General features: G+C 39.8%; 1 protein-coding gene across 1 annotated transcript; it reads right to left on the reverse strand.

Annotated features, from left to right (window-relative positions):
- Positions 1–1,228: 1,228 nt before the first annotated feature.
- Positions 1,229–6,299, reverse strand: LOC137793634 (protein shisa-like-2A). Its single transcript, XM_068589904.1, has 3 exons — positions 6,086–6,299; positions 4,445–4,581; positions 1,229–3,350 (listed from the first exon to the last, which is right to left on the reverse strand). Exons 1-3 carry the CDS (start codon positions 6,265–6,267, stop codon positions 3,166–3,168), a joined length of 504 nt encoding a protein of 167 aa, XP_068446005.1. The 5' UTR covers positions 6,268–6,299; the 3' UTR covers positions 1,229–3,165.
- Positions 6,300–15,235: the final 8,936 nt, after the last annotated feature.

Genomic DNA, 15,235 nt, shown 5'->3' on the forward strand with positions numbered 1-15,235 from the left:
TAACATTTAGTGTGCACCTTGTTTTGGCTGTACTTTGGTATTTGCAGGTTAAAGGATAATGTACCTGCTATTTGTAGTGAACTCAGAGGTCGATTCATCAGAAAATACCATCAACATGTTGTCATCACCCTGGCCTTGGTATTGCTCTTATGATTTTCAGGATATGATGCTCTCAGGCCACACAGTATTAGCCTGAATGCACTATTACCACATGTCCTTGTTTCAAACTATTGCCTCAAAACTGACAATGGCAATATTAGCATGCTGTTCATTGCTTGCTAGCATGTGCTAGTGAGCATTAGACACAACTATGTCTGAGAGCAAATGTAATTTGTTTTACTGGTCATAAACCCAAGTATTGAACATACCAAATTGTTGATCAGAATGGTGTGAGCAATGCATTTATAATTCATTCTAAGTGTAACACCAATGTCTACCAAATGTGACTGCAATCCATCCAATGGTTCTTAAGATATTTCACTTAAAACAATAGATATCAAACCTCAAGAGGAGAAGTCAGAGGATCACCAATGTGATTCATCCTCGGGAAACCATAAATGTCTATGAATTTTCATAGCAATCCATCCAATAGTTGTTGTATTTCAATCTGGACCAAAGTGGAAGACTAACTAAACAACAGACTTAAATTGCTCATTAGATATTTGGGGTATTTATACCTGGGTAATGCCAATCATTACATATTCACTGTATAACAGCTTCAATAAATAGACAAAATATTCACCTTTTCCACGTAAACAACATTTAGACATGAGTGACGGAAAACAGTACTTTTAGTAAATATTATTAGTCAAATATAATAATAATAGCTTTAAAACTAAAAAAAAATTACAACTATTTCTCTGAGCAGAAATATAATTTTATTATTAATAAACTTCATTGCCACCACATACACCAGAATAAGGGCGCTGTTACAAAGAATTCATTATTCCAGTGATTTATCTACAGAATACACTTATGACAGTGTTGAACCTTCTTTACATCTTAACATATTCTGTCTGGCTGCTGCTGCCTAAAAATTTTGATTAAATATAGAAAACATGGGAAAACATCTCTCAGTATACCTCCAACTTGAAATGTCTTCATTCCTTTTGCAACTGAGATACTGTAATGTGTGAAGAAAGATCAAACTTAAGAACATCAAAGCAAATGACAACACACAAGCAAGTGTGGTTCATAGCTTTAATAATGATTATGGAAAATACACATATCATAGACAATACACATTAATTTGTGAGGCACTTGAGCCACCCAACATCTTTCTTCAAATACAATGGTAGTAAACATAACTGGCAGTGCTACGGAGGTCTTAAATGACCTTGTGCATTTGTTAGGCAACAGAGATTGACACGTTACACGAATATTCTTACAATGAGCAGAACTGCCGTGGCACGACATGGGGATCTGGAGCTACAACATAAATCTCTGGTTTCTCCTTCTGCACTATCAAAGCAAAGCACGGACACGAGTATCAGACTGACAGTTGGGTAGGAGATGCTGATTGTGTCCTTTCCTCGACTTTGACACTCAACAAAGCACTTGTTGAGATATTTCAGTCAGGACCGACCAATTTATTCATCCAATGTTTTACAGTCTGTACTTAAGCCACAAAATATATATGAATACCAACCGATAAGGCAGCAGCACATGACGGACATGTATCCGATAACAAAATTCACATTAAAAAGATAAGCTCAACCATGGCAACGTGGAGATATCCCGACCTTTAGTATGTGTCAAGCTTTAAACTACAATTACCACCTCATGTATGCCTCCGTCAATCAGTCATGTTGCAGTTTACATCAAAGTTGTGTTTTGTGAGGTCACAGTGACCTTTGACCACCATTTTATAATCAGTTCAGCATTACGAGCAGGTAGAGATTTGTGCAAAGTACTGAAGAAATTCACAAGAATGAGACGGACATATGGTCATAGTGACCTTGACCCTTGGGCACTCTGAAGATGTTTACGTTTACACGAGTAGACCAACTGTTGTCAGCGCAGAGGCATGAAAAGCACCAAAGGCCCGCAATTCCCATAATGCACTCGTTGGACAATTCCTGCCTTGTAAACAAACAACTTTCAAACTCCACTTTTTTCAGACTGAAAAAACACAGTGAAAACACGTCAGTCATTAAGCCATTAAAAAATGCACCGGGGTGCTTGTTGTGACATCCGTGATGCTTGAAAATGAGAAATAACGAGGCGACAAAGGAGTGACCGTAAAAAAAGAAAAAGTGCCTTTGAAGTGCACTAATCGCATGAAAAAAATGAAGCTAATTAAGCAAATAAAAAGGCGTAATTGAGATTGCGTAACAATATGAACATGAATTTCCCAGAGGTATCTTTGGTAATGAGTTAAAAGGTATAGGCTTGTGTCAATCAACCACAGTTTGAACACAGTCGCCTTCATTTTTGCAAACTGAGTCTCTCCGGTTTCACAAACTCGCTAAATTGTCTTTTGGTTAATCTCCATTCAAAGAGTGTTTGGAGGTAATTTCTTGGTGAATGTCAGGAATGAATTCTGCATTTGTTTTTCAGTTTTTTAGAAAAATGTAATACATGACCAACAAGTGCTAAGAGCCTCTGGACTTGAGGGACATTTCTTGGCAAATCCAAATGTATTGTAGCCCATCTTATTAATCCTAAGCAAATTAAAACCATTCATCTCAAAGGATCAGGGTTCAATTCTTATGATTTCCCCATTGGTTCTCAGCATGTCTCCTTCCCCAAGCAGCCCCTCACCAACTCTCCATCACTGCTTATATGCGATTTTTCGTGAGATACCACATAACTGGCCTGTGCCTTGAAGACCAACGGTTGGGCAGATAGGCCTCGTTGGAACAAACATATTGCCTGTGACTTTCGCGAGATGCCACTGGTTGCCATGTAACGGTTGACTTTCTACAAGTCATTCCTAACCTGACAGGTGCTGGTTCGGCGGGGCGTCGTTTGACGTAGTGGCCGAGTAGCGTATCAAATCTAAGCAATAGATTGAGAACATGTGGAAATGGACGGCGGATGATTCAAATACAATGCATGCCTTTCATGTCACGTTCGGAGGAGGCCACACAAAAGGTTTCTGAAGGTCGCCGTTGAGCGACTTCTGAGCAACCACACAATCAACAAGACAAACAGCCCGACAGTCTATGCAGGGCCCTCGACTTTGATAGACGTCACAGTGGCCATGAAACAACGTTGGAAAAGGCGGTCGGGGTCCGGGGGCTGGTTGTCACAGTCCAGCTTGCCCCTCAGGAAGTGTTTCCTGAGGCCTTGAGGACCAGCGGGGGCGCTGGAATGGCTCGGTCCTGCTCTTTGTGGACTGGATGTGCCTAGAAGACGGAAAGTTCATTTAGAAACGTGTGTGTAAAGGGTCGTACGACGCAAACCACAAGAAAGTAAACCTGGTAGTATTATCTCATAAGAATGATTACATTCGCTATGTTTCCATTGAATCATCCAGCCAACCTTAAGCACACCTCTGTAAATAAGGCACCACGGTTTCTATTAATAAGTTTGGGTACAGTTTGGTTGGAGGTTGGTGTTATAGGCTACGCATGTCTGTAATCCGCCAGAAAACATAGTGGAAGCAAACCAGAAACAAAACAAGTCGACTCGGCCATTCAACCAAATATCACACGTCAACGAGGGGAAAATGGAGAGAGGTCTCTTGGAAACAGCTGATCAGTTAAGCAAGTTACATTTTCATTAAAAAAGGAATTCATTCCGTAAAGGCGTTTCCATAAGCCGTTCATCGCATTGACTCTTTTTCGTCTTGGGCCAAAACCACCTCAAACGTGCCTTACAACAGTTTTTGTTTTGTTGAATCTTGCCGTTTCCTTACAGCCTATCTGACGGGACACTTTAAAATGAGACTGAACAATATGTGGATGTCCAAAACACATTACAGCTGATTCATTGGTGCTTGTGTAATAACAAGCATTGTAGTCCCCAAAATGTTTACTACTGCCTGTATTCTGTCCTTGTATGTTTTAATGTACAACTAACTTTGTATATTCATGATGGCGCTTCCTTACAAGCATAAGTGCCTTAATTAGGTTTTTTCTTATTTGACTGTTCTCTGCACAATGTTGGTGACATTCATTCCATATTCCTTTGATAACTCAAGGCAGTTTCCATCAGTTAGGATACACTGGTAATGTCGTGAGTTGTCCAGCCTCAACAGCGGCGACAAGAGAGTGAGAGATGTGAGTCAAGCCGTGCTCCTGAGGAGAGGTCTAATTAGACCATCTGAGAGAAAATACAAGTGTGGGTGTACCAGGGGTGTGCAGAGTGTTTAATTTAAATAAACAAGCTTGCTAAAGTCTGGTAGTTTATTCCCTTCAAAACCTTCGGGTTGGCCATGATTAAATGTCAGGCTTCATGATTCAGAATAATTTATCGACGCGTTGGCTGCAGCCGGTACCTGGTGCTCGAAGTGGCAGCCCATTGTCCAGACCTCTGGGTTTGGTGGTGATGAAGAGATAGCAGAGGACACACAGAGTGATGATGAAGGCGAGAAGAACCACAGCTGCCACAGAGAGACCCACAAAAGCTCCGAAACTGTGAAACAGAGCACAAAAGACACAGCAGGATGATTATATATTACTGTGTACATATATGGATCCAACTGCATTGATTAAAATTAATGAATATTCCTAGAGTGCGTTTTATTTTTTAGAGGACATTTTTAATTGTCTTTTACTTGTATGCCGTTTTTCTACACCTCGCGATTGTGTGCATCAGCTAGTCAGGTTACAGTTTGCATCCATGTCTGGATCCACACTAGAAAGTCAACATTTTCAGTCAATATCAAAAAAAATGAGGCAAAAACATGAACATGTGAGTTGAAGCAACCTGTTCTATTTTGACTTAATTTTAAGATCTAATTTTAAGGTCTAATTCTCTAGTTTCCACTCTTTTAATGAATAATGGTCCAATTTTGAGTGTCCAGATGTTAGCATGAGAGCATGCTGACCTCAGCGTTTAGCTTAAAGCAACGTTAAGCCTAAGCGTATAGCCTCACAGAGCTGCTAATGTGGGTGTAGACTCTAGTTCTTGAGTAAACTCTTGAGTAAACCCTCCCGTGTCTCTCCAAACACGTGAGTAAATGGTAAATGGACTATAACTTGTATAGTTTTTGTACTCCGACCCACTCAAAGCGATTGAACACTACACACTACACTCCTGCACGCCCATTCTGTGATTTAAGAGAGAAAAGCACTCAGTGAAAGCACTGAGGTGGTCCTACAAGCACATAATGACAAATAATGACCGTGAGCCAGGTAAAACCACTAGCCCATTCCGACAGAGATGAGTTAGTAACATGCTACGTCAGTTGCACTGGGATGAAATTACAGGTAAATGATGACATGCAGTTGCAGAATAAAATCTTCTGCCTTTTTTTTTTTTTTTTACATGACTTTGTACTTCAATAGACTTCCGATGTGATAACTTAATGGCAAGAAATGACAAGACCAGTTGGGTTATGTAGCACTGGAGATCGTTTTAGATGTATTTGCCTTTGTAATCCCTCTTCCCAACGATACACGGCGGGGGCTGGTTTAGTTTGCCTTGCACTGAGCAATTATATCCTCACTGAGAATTATCAATGGCATTCTATTTTTTTTTAACAGTTCAGGGGATTATCAGATAAAACGTTGGAGCAATGCATTATAGATCTTTAATGAATGAGAGGAATGATTGTATCGAGTGGTTGGCAATTTACAGATGTGGGACCCAACGGTGTGTTTAAAATATGCATTAATAAGTTTCAATTAGTGTTTTTTTATCCAATGTATTCTTAATTATTCTGTAGTCTCTCATGACAAAGAGCCTAATTGCCGTCACAAAGGGACGAACACGCGCAGTACAGTACATGCGCGTTTTAACCCCTAAAACTCACTCTTTTTTTTAAAGTCTTGTATATAATAAACTATTTTCTATTACAGTTTGCCATTACTCAGGTGCACGTCATACGAACCTGGAGCGCACACCAGAAGTTACCTCTGACACGGGTATAAAGGATCAATGAGACACTTTTGGGGCTGCGTGTATCCCCGCTTACCTTAACCACCACATGTATCCATAATTGTACGGAAAAAAGCTATTGGGGTCATCGCAACAGTACTTCACGTCATTGAACCCGCAGCAGAAAAGCGCCGCGGTGTCACTGTCCGCTTTCGGACACGTGAACCCCTCCACGAACACGTTTTCTTCGTCGTAGTAACTTTCGCAGTCCGAGCTCATGTCAGACGCGGTGGCGCACGTGGACAGCCGTTTGCACTGTGGCGCACTTTGAAGCACGCGCTCATGCCTCCCATCTCCCACTGCTGCAAGTGCACGTCAGCTGCTGGCTCAGGATGGGTGGAGGTGCAGACCGGTTCTCTCTCTCTCTCTCTCTCTCTCTCTCTCTCTCTCTCTGACTCCTCTCTTCTCTTCAACTGCTCCTTTGACTCCCCTCTATCTTTCTGACTCTCTCTGATTGCTTCTCTTTTCTTCTCTCTCAGATTCCTGTCTCTGATTCCTCTCTCTCTCTCTCTCTCTCTCTCTCTCTCTCTCTCTCTCTCTCTCTCTCTCTCTGGCTGTTCTCTATTTTCTTCTCTCTCTCTCGGATTCCTCTCTCTCTCTCTCTCTGACTCCTCTCTTTCTCTGAGTCCTCTCTTTCTCTCTTCTCTTGAACTCCATCTATTGCTCCTTTGACTCCCCTCTCTATCTTTCTGACTCTCTCTGATTGCTTCTCTCTTTTCTTCTCTCAGATTCTTGTCTCTGATTCCTCTCTCTCTCTCTCTCTCTCTCTCTCTCTCTCTCTCTCTCTCTCTCTCTCTCTCTCTCTCTCTTCTCTCTCTCTCTCTCTCTAGATTAATGAAAATGCTGATGAGACCCAATGCACTCAAATTCATATAATAGGGCGAAACGCTTATAGAGCAGTATGAAATTAATATGACATTAATATGTCAAGTTTGTTTTCCACATCACATTTTTGTTTAAAAAAGCAATCCAGAGTTACAGATCTGCACGAAAGAAAGAAAAGGGAGCAAATATAACTTCCCGATCACGTTTTTGTTGCTGCCTATACTCATTACCGATCATAGCTGAGCCATATATTCAAATGCTGTGAAGTCTGTAAACTATCAACTATTTTAAATGGCATCCTTTTACTTTGTTATAGTCACGTAGTGTTTTCTCTTCTTCAATAAAACACTTCAAAACATTTGGGAATGCAAGATTGTATTTTTATCGCAAACAAAAATCTTGTCATTAGTAGCTTTAATTTTGTATTATAGGCTAGTAGTATTGATAACGGGTCAAAATTATCTTTAATATCTATTTATGTTGTCGTGAAATGATCTCCTTCAAACAACTGTAATTATTCAAGTTTCGCACTAACACTACATTTTAGGTTGTACATTATTAGGACGTAAATGATTACGTTAGCATGATGTAAACATATTATGCTAACGTAATAATTTACCTTCACCTATTACTAATTTTTTACTGAACAGAGCCTGAACGCATCGTAATGTAGCCGTTAGCGGTGCTGCTATCATTAATAGCTCTCCTTCATAAGTGTGGGGATCCATACGGATCACAGATCAACAGTTGTCCGTCACACCACTAACGACAAAACACGTTTATCTCTGCCAGATGATGTGTCGTGATTGGCATAGCGATATTGAAATCAGGCTTTGTTTAAATTACAGTTTTTTTTTCTCTTCCATTTATGTGAATTCATCAGCCGACTTAGATATACAAATCTGATTTAGTTTTTTTAAGCGGTCATGAAGAGACACACATGCACGCATCAGTTAGCGTCAGTTAACAATAATCAGACACTCGAATACTTCACTCATCTGCCTCCTCGGTAGGATCATGCATGGATGCAAACATAATCCGTGGTTAATAAAACTCCAACAAATAGCCAGCCTTTACGATGGCGTAAATATAGCAATGATTAAAAGATGAAGCATGGATTAGGAGAGCAGTGGATACTTTTTCATAAATTAGGCCCCCTTTAATGTAGTGAGTTCTTTCAATGGGCTCTCACAACTCGTCCAGAACTCTTTGTCGTTGATTAATTAGAGCAAATAATCTTTTGTACTGAGTGTGACACAACCTAACAGTAATGCTACATTGACAAAGACTTAGGCAGATGCTAGACAGATAACACCTTCTTGATGGCCATAAAAAACAAATGGCGGGGTGGGAAAATATTATTAATGCCGTCAAACTGCAACTTATTTTGACATGTTTTTAAACAATTTATGAAACACTGTGCCGTTTATTTTCATCCTTCAACTGTGAAAGTAACTCCAGCCAGCGAATACAACATTAGCCTGTTTCTACTGCGTGTATTTTGTCAAATTATTTGAATTGGCCGGCTAATAATAAGCTAAAGACTAACGCTATATCTTTCTTCAGATTGTCTGAATCGTGCGATTACCAAACCCAAAGAACAAACTACATTACAGTTCAGTTCCCAACAAATGGCAATAACAAGCGTGTTGCAGACATGTCCATCACCTTTTTGTGTCCCATTGTCGTCTGCATTATTGAATTCTGTGTTTGTTGCGCTTTCTGTATTTGCACCGTATTGAGCTCTCAAGGCCACATTCACATCTAGGCATTCCAGTTTTTCTAAAAACTCCTTTATAACAGGATACAAGCGTGTAGCGTCGTACACAACAATGTGAGGGTCTGGTAAAAATCCTTATCAACTCTTGTATTGAGTCTTTTTGTGAAGTTTTCACAGTTCACGATCATCTTATATGATGTTTGGCACCTACATTTCTATGTGAAATCATCAGATATTACTGGAAGATGCATCCCATTTACATGAATAAAACAAATTACAGCCCATTGATGCACTCAAAGTTTGTTATTTTCTGTGTAGGTGTCATATTGGATGGACTCACTGAACCTTCCCTTGTGAGAAACAATGATCATGGAGGTGAAGCACCTTTCATTCCAGAGGGAAGCTGTTCAGATTCAGATTCAACTGTGTGGCATTGCACACAATACACGTACTGTGACAACACAATGTAGTTTGCATCTGTTCAGACTGCAAAAGAAGCAGTGAAGGTGCATTGCAGTGTGATGGATAATATGATAGACAGTATAGACAGTATTGACTATTGACAGTATAAACAGGTATTTTACATTCTGTGTGTGTGTGTTTTATATATATATAAAACACACATATTCCCACACATATACATATACATTTATTTATATATATATATATATATATATATATATATATATATATATATATATATATATATACATTTATATATATATATATATATATATATATATGTATATATATATATATATATATATATATATATATATATATATATATATATATAAATAAAACTGTGGTGGATGGACTCAATGGCAGGGAGTGGAGTACCGGTGATGCGTTGGGCAGTTCTCACTACCCTCTATAGCTTTCCGGTCTGAGAGCAGTGGTATGTTAATTAAATTACTTCAATACCTTCTGTGAAGGTTGTCCTACCTTCAATGTCCTTCTCTGACCAACAGGGGGAATGTGTCAATTACAAGTAAATCCTTCATCCATTAAGAATAAATTGAAAATGAGTTTGAACTGAATTGTTTTTGACCTCTGTGCGCTAAACAGATCAAAACCAGGATGCGAGTGTGATTGTTAATGGTCCTTCTTTTATCAGTTTCTCACCTAACCCACAGTGAAATACAATAACAAATCACTCGAGTAACCCTTTTAGTAAAAGGTACATTTGTCAAAAAATATGGATAAAAAAAATATAAAACATACAAATACAAAAATTGTATAACGTAAAACATTATATGCGGATTCATTGATCTTATTTAATATTTTCCTTCAGGGATTAATATAAGTATTAGAGAAGTCCTGTGGTGGAAAGTAAGGAGACGAGGAAACGAGGCCTCTTCTGTATCTGAAAACTGCATCTGTGTGTAGACAAAATATTCCCACACATTATAAGGGCCTCTAACCTAAAAATTGACATGTAAATACTTTTACATTTTTATAAGCAATGCTACTTAAGTACTTTTACTTTTTTTTAACTTTTACTTGGGCATTTTACATTTTAACAGTATTTAGATATTTAAGCTAAAAAAAAATACTTTCTGTCTTAAATGATTGGACCGCTGGAGGGAAGATGATGACGTGTGGAGGAATGTCAGCAGTAACACTGATCAGCCTGATGGGGGCACCAAGCCTAAAGGGCAAACCTTCTCCATCATGATCTGGCTTCGACCCCATCAGACTGTATGGAGGGATGATGCTGCTGTTGTGGTGCTTTGACCTTTCGTCCTTGCTGCTGCTGTCACTGTAGTCACTGTCACTCGCATGGAATTATTGTCAAGCGAAGCAAATTGATCATGGCTTTCTTGTTGTGGTGAGGAGCGCAGAATTTAATCATGTTTACAGAAAAGAGTTTATTTGGGGCGATATTTTAAACGAGCCTTCTAGAATAAAATTTGCATTGACAGTTCATGACTTCTTAAAAGAATCTGAGCGCCCATCGTTATTCAAGGAGTCAATGAAAGGCTGGACTGTAGAATGTGTTGTTTCATGTGTTTCTCAATGAAACTGCAAGTGGCCTTGGTCATGTGTACAGTATAAGGCTGGTTGTAACCTTTATAGTGTGTGTGTGTAACCAAAGCCTGGTGTATCTTATTCCTCTCTCGTAGCAATCCAAAAATATATCTGATACCTCTCTGTTGCTGGGTGACATGTTTCTTCATTACCAAGCTCCATACATGTGACTCATTTGCTTCAAGTCTCATTCTTCTTGGGCCCAGTGAGGAAAAAATAACACGATATGTTTGTGACCAGAAGTCTTTAAAACAAATGGGCTTTGAGATTTAGCAACCCTATGAGACTATCATTATTAGTATTATTAGTAGTAGTAGTTTTTTATTAATGTGTTCATTACTGTTTTTATTATTAGTAGTAGTAGTAGTAGTAGTATTAGTGGTAGTAGTAGTAGTAGTAGTAGTAGTAGTAGAAGTTCTTATTAATGCATTTACAGTATGTTGAAGCAGTTTGTGTATGTTTTTGCGTAAAACCTGTAAAACAGCAGTCGTGTTAATGACGTGGAGATCTATAACAATATATGCCTCGCTGTTGTACAAAAGTAACGTGAACACTAACATGAAGGACAACAGTTACAAGAAATATGGACGTCAAGCTAAACTTGGACACTCAGCCCCATTCCTGCAAACCTGTGGCTGAGGGAAGGCCGTTTGGCATTGAGCCAGAATGTGTTTTCCAATAATCTTTACACAAGAGGATTCAATTTGACTTGTATTTAAAATTGTTTGCGATATAGTCATTTACTACATCCCACGCAGCTGCATTACATCGAGTTCATCTACTTCATCGCCCGTCCCTACTCACAAGGAATGTCAAGTGCCGTTTTCTTTTCCATGAAAAGGCTGTTAAACGTCTTTTCTGTGATTTCAGGTACCACCCGTCACTCTGCGGACTCGTCGCTAACTGAAAACTGTTTCTAAAACATGTTGTTTTCTCCCTGCTTAGACACTGTTGCCACAGCAAAGCGCTGCGCTTGATCAGCCTGACGGACAGAGAGCTCCCGTTTCATGACAGATCCTGTGGTAGCTGCTTTCTTCAGGAGGAGCTCAGACAAGCGAAAGGTTCCAAATGCTTCACATTATTTGCGCATGTGATCTGGCAATTAGCTGTTACAAAAAGCTGATATATGTTCTGTGTTGAGTATCACCACCGCTAAAACTGTTTATTGTTTTAAGTCATCTCTTTGTGCGGTCAAAATCCTGTCTTTTCTATATCGTTTCTCCAAAGAGAGCACGTGACAACTGACTGGGCATGATTAAAATGTGGAATACATTTTCCTTTCAGACTTTGAGAGCCAGAAGATGCTTCAAGAGAAATGTTCCAGAACAACCCCCATGTTGTTCCCAGTCCACCGATGGGGTGCGTTTATCCAGTCAGCTGTCAGCAGGTGTCTGTGTCGTTCTTATTGAAGCAGTGGTCTGTCAATCATTTTGTGTGCGGCTTACTTGAAATGACATCTGTCCCAAGCAGATGCTTCATGAGCCCTTGCAGAGCACAATGAGAGTCTGGCTTTGTGAGGGGGGAAAAAAAACATCCTGGTGGAGTCCAGGTTGCATCAAAACTGGTTCAATCTCAAGTATAGTTATTCAGATTATTCTAAAATGTACCTTAATACGATCATATTGTTGACAATGTCGCAACTCCAGCTGGCTGTAATCTTTTTTCTTAATAAAATATGCTTGCCCGCGAACGTCAGCTTTTTCTATCTGCACAGAGAAGCGGGCAACCGGAGGATCACGCTCCGACTGATTGACCGATGCTCCGAGGTAAAGGGCAAGCTGAGGTTGCTAAACCGCAACCTCAATACCACTCCCACCCCGATGATAGCATGGTCCCCATGCTGTCATCACCACTGCATTACATAACCACATAGCACACAATCTTGGGACAACAGTCAACGATAAATAAATGGGATGAAGCCATTCCAAACACTGGGATGGATATATCTAGATATATATATTTCTATCCCAGTCGTCCTTGCTATTGGTCTAATTGGTGCATTTTGCTGAATTGGAGGCGTGTGAGCAACTACATTTGAGTTTTTAATGAATGAATGCATGTCAGCTTCTGGGAGGTTGTCTAATCCAGTGTAATCCCTGCCTGATGAAACCAGATAGAGTGGAAATATTGGCAAAAGAGAGGGATTAGTGACCACAGAGTCTGGCAAAACATGTGATGGCAGCACGAGCACATACTTTACTCACACATATGCAGCTCTCCCTCGGCGCACACAGGCAACACGCCACAGCGGAGCACAGGCCTCCATTCATGATTCTTCCACATGTAACACGAGAGTGGCGGGTGCGAGCATGTGTGTTATTGGGAGGATGTGGGCGTTCCCGTGCGTTCCAAGTCCAACCCGAGCCCCTAATGGGAGCGAAGCACTGCTGAAGAAAGACAAGACTTTCGATTGACAAATGGAATCTGTGTGACCTGACTGCCACATGGTCTCATACTGAGGACAGACTGTGAAGGACAAAGCGACCTGAATCACTCGGGCTTTGGGCTAACGGAAGATTAAAACTCCTCTCTGGGTGAAATAAATAAATAACATAAAAGCTGTGCAGCAGACAGACCGGTTCAGTGCTGGACTTGTGCAAACACGCAGCGAGACTGCATCTCTTCTGAGCTCCCTTTTGGACAGACAACCCAGAAACTAGGAGGCACTGCCTTGTTCGGCCTGAAGCATTTTTTAAATTAAGCACTACTCATATCTACTAATATAAACATACTTTTATAACAAAGTGTTTGACGTTCCTGTTTGTATTTGAAATGTACAAGATTAACCAATTAATGAAACCGAGTATCACGATATAAACGTAATAAAAATCTCCCATACTTTATCTGTTTTGCTTCGGAACAAACCTCATACATACATACATAGTATCTTGCCACTGGACTCCAATAAACTGGGAGCTTTGCATATGTATGAAACAAGTCCAGTCAAATGCATTGCTGCTAATCCCTCGGCTATTCTCATATGGGCATTTATACATGCATCACAGAATGCCCTGTAAAGCCCTCATGCATGCCACTTCCCTACCACGCAGCAGAAGAAGGTGAGTCTTTAAATACAGCTTGTCATTGGGCACCGTGAGTTAATTCTCATTAAACACAGCTGCAGGAACATAAACACTTTAAAGTGGCACAAATGCTGAACCTCAACATGTAGCATTACTGATTGGATGGAAATCACAGTGGCAGAGCTTCTAACTTTTTCTCTCTCTTTCTCTCCGACAGTGCTTGGCTGAAATTAAAAAACAAAAGTGACCAAATGATTGGATTTCACTTCAAAACCATTTAAAACAGCGCAGAGCGGCTGTTACCACTTTCCCTCCAATTATCACATACAAGGAGTCGAATAAGTGAGGGCTGTGGAGAGTAGGAGATTTACTTATTTTGTTGAAGTACTTTTTAATTATTTTGTCCATCAATTTTCAAATTGAAATGCAAGTTTAATTTCTCTTTTGGGCCCTCTTTTAAGTCTTATGATTAATACATTTTTGTTTTGGCATTAAGCTAATTCGTCTAGCACTGGTAGGTACCCTTCGGCGCCAGCTGGCTGAGGGTGCTCGTACAGAGTTAATGGATTTGAAATGTTGATAAAAACCTGATGAGTGTGGCATGATAACTGGCCTTTTATCTGCTCTGCTTAATATGCATTAGAGGATGAGATCCTTTCCATTAGACTAGATTAGAAAACTTTATTAATCCCCATTGGAAAAACTCATTTGTCATCAACATTCATACAACAACAAACACAGTTCGCAGTGCACGGCAGACAAGAAACACTTGACAAAGAACAAACAACACAGGAAAATGCCATATGGAACATGAGTATACATCATTAAAAAAAAATCAAACTTGTCCCATGTTCGTGACATTTTAGCAAGCTCAGTGTGCACAGCATTTATGACGCACGCCCCGATCATTTCAGCCAGAGCACCTTCATTGGGAATAAGAACGATGCACATGATTGAAATGAAAGAACAATCTATAATTTACCAAAAGGCTCCGGGAAATTACCTCTATTATGCATTTTATTCCCTGAGTTCAAATTGTCTCTCTGAATAGTCAGGTAGATCATTTTTGCAGGGTGGATATATTTTGACAGATGATTGGTTGTCAGAATCATCTGACAGGTAATTGTAAAGCAGCCGGCACCGCTACTTTATGAATGACCCAAGGTACTGGTGGCCATCTTGGATTTTTACCTCTCAAGGTCATTCACATCTGAAAATGAAGCTTATAGCTTCGGCTAACCATGTTACGAAATTCCATGCTTTTCTTATAAAATGCACAATTGTTATTAAATGATAGTTGATACGCTTTACTAGGAGGGAAATAAATGGATGGTGCTGAGAAAACAAAAAGTTAAGGATTAAAAACTTTAACTGGCAGATGGGCAGATTTCAGAAGCGCTCCACTGCCTGTAAAGTTAACTCACTGTCATCTTGTAGCATTTTGTGGAAAGTCTATTTTGCTAAATGCCAAACAGTGCATAACAACTGGGACAAAGCTTATTCAAGACAACCTTTTCCTCATCATACAGGTACAATATTACGGCGTTTCCATGTTTTTATATGAAGAGATGTAATATTAGAATACAAG

This window comes from Clinocottus analis, unplaced genomic scaffold (genome assembly GCF_023055335.1).
Source record: "Clinocottus analis isolate CAN_PGR_092001 unplaced genomic scaffold, fCliAna1.0.p SCAF_23, whole genome shotgun sequence".
Classification (NCBI taxonomy): Eukaryota; Metazoa; Chordata; class Actinopteri; order Perciformes; family Cottidae; genus Clinocottus; species Clinocottus analis.